Below are 8420 nucleotides of genomic sequence, written 5' to 3'. Positions count from 1 at the left end.
ACTTTTGATGTGTCACGTCAACTCACAGAACGAGGAGAAGCTTGCTTAGTACGCCGTCTCCCCCATTCCTAAATATAAGTCTTTGTAGAGATTTCACCATGAACCACATGCGGATGTATATATATATGCATTTTAAGTGTAGATTCATTCATTTTGTTCCGTATGTAGTGGAATCTCTACAAAGACTTATCTACTAGTAATAGCTAGCCCCCACTACTAGGAATTCTCTATCCTCTCCTTGAGCCACATCATCAAAATTGATGTAGCCGTTAGATGAAGTAAATCGGTCCATAATAGTCATCTGATCTAGACGTTGAGAGGCTCCGCACTAAGCCACATGCAAGCATGCAGAAATACCGTGGCGCATGCATGTGAGTGGGTTTTAAATCACATCAACATGTCTGCATGCAAGCATGCACCGGTAGCATGCATGTAAGTGAGCTTTTAAGTCCCATTAACATGTCAAAAAGAAAAATATAATCCCATTATGTAGTAGGAGTTGGCTGATCTTTTTTCCTTACGTGGGATGATCTAAATGATGATGGGAGTTTAGTTAGTTATTACGTGGGATGATCTAAATGAAAAAACCTCGGGTTCACGAAGCCCTATGCCAATTAATTATTAGGTTCAAGTATTATTATGGCAAATGTCAAAACCAATGTTGGGCCTTACTGGAAGAGTTTTATTCAAAGCAAGCTGTCAAGAGGGGCCCATAAACCCTCATCATGTTAGGGACGCAAAATCAAGGAACATAACATTGGTATGACGGAAAACTAGGGCGGCAAGAGTGGAAGAAAACACCAGGCATAAGGTCAAGCCTTCCACCCTTTACCAAGTATATAGATGCATTAATTAAATAAGATATATTGTGATATCCCATAATATCCATGTCCCAACATGGAACAAACTGCAACTGCACCTGCAACTAGCAACGCTATAAGAGGGGCTGAGCAAAGCGGTAACATAGCCAAACAACGGTTTGCTGGGATGGTGGAAAATGTTAGTGGCTATCATGGCAATTTGGGAGGATTGATAAACAAGTGGTAGGTAGCGTGACATAGTGATAGCATCGAGACAACTAGCATAGCAAAGATAGTAGTGAGATCCAAGGTGACGGCCATCTTGCCTAAAATCCCGCTAGGAAGAAGAACGAGTCCATGAAGAAGACAAGCCAACGTAGTCGAACGGATCCTCACAATCGCAACGTAACAGGAACTATCGATAAGAAGCACAACCGAAAAGAAGCAAACACACGGTAAACAACCATCACATAAACATGGCATGATGCACAATCAAGGATGATGCATGTCCATTTTAATGATTCATGGCATGGCAAAGTGCACAACCAATACTACAAGTTAAGTGGAGCTCAATATGCAACGAGTTGCATATTGATGAAACACCACAACAATTATTTAGTTCTCTCCCGTTTATGTACACAACAATATTAAATGTTGTTAAACATGGCAAAAGGTGAAGCATATGAAAACTACCTATCTAGGCAAGTTTAAATGAGGCCGGAACAACAAACAACAATTTCAGTAAATCCCCACATGTGCATATAGCAATTTGATGCAAACAATAATTTTTAAGCATTTTAAATGTTGTTATCATGATGCGGATGACATATTCATGGTTGGATGCAATTTTTATGAAGATGTTGGCATGTTATAAGATATGGAGCATTTTGTCACCACGGCGGAAAGAAAGGGGTGCCACGGCAACATTCCAAAAATGATGCCATGGAAACATCTTGGTTCCGGTAGCTCATGGAGATACCGGTACAAAAGGGAGTATGGTGGGAGCGTGTCGTGCAAGGATGGTGGGGTGATCCCGGATACCGGGTTCACACGGGACGATGGCATGGCAAACAAGGAGGAACGACTAACTTTCACGGGCGGATACACAACATCTAAACATGCATCTCATACAACACACATGCATTCGTTCACGGGCGGTCGTCTCGGCGGTTATACCTTCGAAGTGCGCGTTTACGAAGCGGTTCGAGTTCGTCGAGGGAGGTAGTGGAAGTAGTCGTTCCCGCGATGGTAGTAGTAGTGGTACTATCGGTTCTCGACGGTAGTGGTACATGTTTTTCTGTAGATGTCCGAGTCATCGTGGAGGTACTTGGCACAACATAGATCCCCGAGGTCGTCATGTACATGTTTACATTGTAGTCGTACACGTCGACGGTAATTGTTCTAGACATCGGGCGTCGAGGTACTTGGCGGTCTTGGGATTCCAAAGATGGCGGTAGAGGAACTTAGCGCATCACCATGTAGTCGTACTTGACAAATCCAAAATGCTCCTTCTCGGGATGGGTGCAACGGAGGCATCGTCTTGCGTTTTGAATCTGGGTCATGCTCGTGTAACCGTTCACATCAAAGGGAAAATGGGCTTAGTCTTGAGGTGCTCGGCCATGGGCGACGGAGCACAGAATGGACATGGAGGCAGGGCGCCCCTGGCCTTGAGGTCACGGTGGAGCTCGGTCAACGGCAACGAAGGCAGGGGCGCGCGGCTGGAGGCGCTGGGGACAACAGCACACGGCGGTAGCAGACAAGCGGGGCGAGGCGGAGGTCTGGCGGGGACGCGGCTGCAGGTGACGAAGCTCCAGGCGGAGAAGGTTCCATGGGGTGGCGGCGTCCTTGTTCGACCCTGAGAGAGAGAGCGCGTGATTGAGAGAGAGGAAAATAGAGGAGGACCGGAGGGCGGGAAGAAAGGGTCGGTGACCTGCGGGGTCCGGCGGCGCGGCCAGGCATGCGTGAGGAGGAGGCATCGGGCACGCTGGCGACCTGCTGGTCGGGTGCTGGTCGCGCCAGATGCTCGGGGCAGTGGAGAGGCGGCAGCGGAGCTGGCGATGGGGAGGTCCCGCGGCGCGGATGGGGCGCCATGGGAGGCGGCTTCCGGCGCGGGGGCGCTCGAGGCAGGGCAGGAACCTGCGGGGGCGACACAGATGGGCCTTGCTGCGGAGGTCCACGGGCGGAGGCGAGCGCTGGTGGTGGAAGCGGAGGAAGGGATCGAGGCCTCGGGCGAGAGGATCGTGAAGAGAAGTGTGGCGCTGAGGAACGAGGAGGAGGGGTGCGGGGGGTCGGGCTAGGTTAGCTAGGGTTCGGGAGGAGGCTGCCGGAGCTGGGCCTAGGTGGGGCCTTGGGAAAACAGGTCGAGCCTTCCTGATGGGCTTCCTTCTCCCTCTCTCTTCTCTTCTTTAAAACTCTTTCAAAAACATAAAAGCAAAGAAAGAGAAGAGAGAGAAGAAATAAGTGAACAAAAATTTGAGCATGGGGATTATTTCCCTAGACTCACAAAAATACGAGGAATTTGACAAAAATCGCCCGAGGATTTTTAGAGGAAGTAAAATCCACACGCGTTGGATTTAACTCGGCAAGTTTGAATTTCGAAACCCATTCAAATAATTTCCAAATGGGTTGAAACTGCAGGAGGTGACCCTACACACCAGATGTGATTTACGGGCAGATTTGGAACATTTATGGATAAAGTAAAATTGCAACTCAATTTTACTAAAAGGCCCCAAAGGAAGAATTGAAGTTGAGTTGGATAAAAGGAAATTCGAAGAACAGAGCAAAAGTGTTATGGTGATTCCAAGCCAAAGGAATGGTTTAGTATAGCTCCCTAAGTATTGGGAGGATATGTTATAAAGAGAAATCACCATGTGAATTTCCTCGATTTAAATGGATCAAAGATCCATGCAATTTATTTAGTGAGTTTAAAAAAGGTTGCAAAGAAATTAATGGCATGATGACATGATGCAATGCAACAAATAAACAATTCACGCTGCAAAACGCAAATACATGGAAGGCATCTGGAGCGTCGGTCTTGGGGCGTCACACCTTCGCCCAGACATCTGGCCCCACCTATCCAGAGAGCACAGGAGCGGGCAAGTCTAGCCCGGACATCCGTCTCCTCACGAGCCGTCGGACATCCGGTCCCCAACCCGGACATCCGTCTCCCCTACGCAGCTACGGGCCAAGAGCCCATGTAAACTCTCTCCCACTTACCCCTTTGTGGCCCTAGACTATATATACTCCCCACCTCCTCTTAGTTAGGGTTAGCGTTGTGATAGCTCATTTGTGAGATAGAGCCTCGCTCATCCATCCGGATCTACTCCACCACGAGGGACCGACACCTCTTCGGAGAAGATCCACTTGGATTCAAGACCCCTAACGGGAAGACCTCAAGACCTCCTCACGGAGAAGAATCGGTTACCCTATGTATCGTCCCTTGTTGGATTTGGACTGTGTGATCTCTATGTGTACTCGGATCTAGCATATGTGTGACCATATCTTGTTGGTTTGAGTGTTTTCTCTTGTATTTCCCTTCGTGTTTTCCCCTTGTGTTCTTCGTGTTCATCGTGGGACCCGCTCCTTTCGTGAAAGATCGGCCATCTAGGGTTCCACCCTACATCAATACATCAGCTAGCGGTGGTGCAATATAAAGGGAGAGAGGTGTGAGCATACCTTTAGGTGAAGTGAACACGGGTTTGGTTACCGGACGGGTGGTCATCGGCACCGTGAGGAGTCGCGACCAGGAGGTCATGGCGGCGGCTGATACGTCTCCAACGTATCTATAATTTTTTTTATTGCTCCATGCTATATTATCTACTGTTTTGGACTATATTGGGCTTTATTTTCCACTTTTATATTATTTTTGGGACTAACCTATTAACCGGAGGCCCAGCCCAGAATTGATGTTTTTTGCCTATTTCAGTGTCTCAGATAAACAGAATATCAAACGGAGTCCAAACAGAATAAAATCTTTGGAAACGTGATTTTCTCACCGAACATGATCCAGGAGACTTGGGCCCTACTGCAAGGGATCAAATAGGTGGTCACGAGGGTGGGGGGCGCCCCCCCCCCTAGGGCGTGCCCCCTGCCTCGTGGGCCCCTCGGTGCTCCACCGACATACTCCTTCCTCCTATATATACACACGTACCCTCAAACGATCAGAACAGGAGCCAAAAACCTAATTCCACCGCCGCAACTTTTTGTATCCACGAGATCCCATTTTGGGGCCTGTTTCGGAGCTCCGCCGGAAGAGGGCCTTCATCACGGGGGCTTCTACATCATCCTAGCCCCTCCGGTGAAGTGTGAGTAGTTTACCTCAGACCTTCGGGTCCATAGTTAGTAGCTAGATGGCTTCTTCTCTCTCTTTGAGTCTCAATACAAAGTTCTCCCCCTCTCTTGTGGAGATCTATTCGATGTAATCTTCTTTTTGCGGTGTGTTTGTTGAGACCGATGAATTGTGGGTTTATGATCAAGTCTATCTATGAATAATATTGAATCTTCTCTGAATTCTTTTATGCATGATTGGTTATCTTTGCAAGTCTCTTCGAATTATCCGTTTGGTTTGGCCGACTAGATTGGTAGTTCTTGCCATGGGAGAAGTGCTTAGCTTTGGGTTCGATCTTGTGGTGTCCTTACCCAGTGACAGAAGGGGCAGCAAGGCACGTATTGTATCGTTACCATCGAGGATAACAAGATGGGGTTTATTTCATATTGCATGAATTTATCTCTCTACATCATGTCATCTTGCTTAAAGTGTTACTCTGTTTTTAACTTAATACTCTAGATGCATGCTGGATAGCGGTCGATGAGTGGAGTAATAGTAGTAGATGCAGAATTGTTTCGATCTACTTGTCACAGACGTGATGCCTATATACATGATCAGGCCTAGATATTCTCATAATTATGCACAATTCTATCAATTGCTCAACAGTAATTTGTTCACCCACCGTAGAATACTTATGCTCCTGAGAGAAGCCACTAGTGAAACCTATGGCCCCCGGGTCTATTCTCATCATATCAATCTCCATCACTTTTATATTGTTTTGCTATTTACTTTGCTTTTACTTTTTACTTTGCATCTTTATATCAAAAATACCAAAAATATTATATCTATCAGATCTCACTCTCGTAAGTGACCGTGAAGGGCTTGACAACCCCTAATCGCGTTGGTTGCGAGTAGCTATCGCTTTGTGCAGGTACGAGGGACTTGACCGTGGGCTCCTACTGGATTGATACCTTGGTTCTCAAAAACTGAGGGAAATACTTACGCTACTCTGCTGCATCATCCCTTCCTCTTCAGGGAAAACCAACGCAAGCTCAAGACGTAGCAAGAAGGAGTTCTGGCGCCGTTGCTGGGGAGTCTACGCAAAAAGTCAATATACCAAGTACCCATCACAATCCCTATCTCTCACATTACATTATTTGCCATTTGCCTCTCATTTTCCTCTCCCCCCAATTCACCCTTGCCATTTTATTCGCCCTCTCTCTCTCTCTATCCTCCCTCTCTGTTTGCCTCTTTTGTCCGCTTGCTCTTTGTTTGCTCGTGTGCTAGTTTGCTCGCTTGTCGTTATGTCTGAAATTGGGGAAGTTATCGCCAATATGGGCGATGACAATATCATGGAAACTTCTGATGCTCCCACTAAAGAACCTACCATCTTTTATACAAAAAAATTCCGTGTTGGTAGTGGTAATATTATTGGAAGAGGAGTTATTCAAGATTTCTTTACTTGTGTCGGTGCTTTACCTTCTATGGGTAGTTCTATCCTTCACAGAACTAGTAGTCTTGCGGACGCTATTGCTATGCTTATAGTTGAACTGGAAAGACAATTCATGCACATGCATCCTTCCATACAAAGGATTTTTCTGGAATTTTCTAATATTGAGCATTCTTCTGTTAAGCGTGCCGCTACTATCTTTTTGGCTCATGAGTTTAGATTCATAATAAGAGAAGCCAAAGAAATCTTTGCGCATTATAGGGTGGACGCTTTCCATCCTCCCATAGAGGCTATCCTCTTTGATCAAGAAGAAATCATGCATTTCCAATCTCTAGATTATGTTGCTTTTAATGAAAATCTTAGAAGAAGGGTTCCTACCAATGTATTAGTTGATAGAATTTCTGAACTTAATGATGATTTGGCTATTCGAAATAATGAACTAGGATATTCTCTTGAATATAGGCTCACAAAATTCTGTCAAAATAATTGAGGGAGTCCTGGATTAGGGGGTGTCCGGATGGCCGGACTATACCTTCAGCCGGACTCCAGGACTATGAAGATACAAGATTGAAGACTTTGTCCCGTGTCCGGAAGGGACTTTTCTTGGCGTGGAAGGCAAGCTTGGCGATACAGATATTCAGATCTCCTGCCGTTGTAACCGACTCTATGTAACCGTAACCCTATCCGGTGTCTATATAAACCGGAGGGTTTTAGTCCGTAGGACAACATACACATCAACAATCATACCATAGGCTAGCTTCTAGGGTTTAGCCTCTCTGATCTCGTGATAGATCTACTCTTGTACTACCCATGTCATCAATATTAATCAAGCAGGACGTAGGGTTTTACCTCCATCGAGAGGGCCCGAACCTGGGTAAAACTTCGTGTCCCTTGCCTCCTGTAACCATCCGGCCTAGACGCACAGCTCGGGACCCCCTACCCGAGATCCGCCGGTTTTGACACCGACATTGGTGCTTTCAGTGAGAGTTCCTCTGTGTCGTCGCCATCAGGAAGGATGCCTCGCCCCGTCTTCAAAGACGGCACCGTTGCTAAGGGAGCTTTGGCTATCGGCCAAACCCTCCGGCTAGGTGGTTTTCTTATGACTGCCTGTTCGGCTTCTACGCCGACGATGACCTCTCGGGCCATCGAAAACAATCTTCATGTCAGTTCGGAACTCGCGGAGCAGTTAGATCCAATGGAGCTTTCCTCCATAAACGAGCTCTTGGATCGCTTCGCCGCCCTGGGAGTCACTACGGATTACGACCAGATTGGGCCTAAAACCGATCTAAGAGAGATTAACTCTCCCCAAGTCACCCATCACGTTGTCGTGGTAGAAGGACAGTGCGGCGACCCTTCGTCTATCTTAAAGACTCACTACGTCCGGATTCCCGATCCCTCCAAGCCGGATACCCGCGGAGGGGAGGATATCACTCAAAACCTAAACTTAGAGTCAGGCGATGGGCTGGATTCATTGGACAACACCCAGGGATCCAAATTTTCGAGTTCAGAAATTCCTCGGCCTCTGAGCCTCAGACAGGGTGAGGCTTCGGATTTAACTCCACCCACCCACCCCAACATAAGCGATCTATCCAAAATCAGGCAAGAGCCCGACGAAACAGTACATCATTACTGGGCTAGATTCCTCCTGGTTAAGAACAGGCTAAGGGACTGCCGCAAGGAAGACGCAATTTTAATCTTTTGCAATAATTGCACGGACAAGGGAATACTCAACGCCATAAGTCGCCGTGATATCACACGCTTCGCTGACTTGGCGTCCATTGTACGAAAGTATTGTGCGATGGAAAGCGCCTGGAAAACCAAAATAAAATTTTGGGACAATCCGGCCCTAAATACAAACCCAGTCCGAAATAAAAGGGTGCAGCATAACCAGACACCCAGGTCA

General features: G+C 46.9%; 1 protein-coding gene across 1 annotated transcript; it reads right to left on the bottom strand.

The window, feature by feature from the left end:
- Window positions 1-1974: 1974 nt before the first annotated feature.
- On the bottom strand, window positions 1975-4554 carry LOC119299357. Its single transcript, XM_037576593.1, has 3 exons — window positions 4507-4554; window positions 2731-3058; window positions 1975-2655 (listed from the first exon to the last, which is right to left on the bottom strand). Exons 1-3 carry the CDS (start codon window positions 4552-4554, stop codon window positions 2474-2476), a joined length of 558 nt encoding a protein of 185 aa, XP_037432490.1. The 3' UTR covers window positions 1975-2473.
- Between the last annotated feature and the right edge of the window lie 3866 nt (window positions 4555-8420).

Source organism: Triticum dicoccoides, chromosome 5A, assembly GCF_002162155.2.
Source record: "Triticum dicoccoides isolate Atlit2015 ecotype Zavitan chromosome 5A, WEW_v2.0, whole genome shotgun sequence".
Taxonomy (NCBI): Eukaryota; Viridiplantae; Streptophyta; class Magnoliopsida; order Poales; family Poaceae; genus Triticum; species Triticum dicoccoides.
The sequence above is the reverse complement of the archived record's forward strand: the minus strand, read 5'-3'. Positions and strand labels throughout refer to the sequence as shown.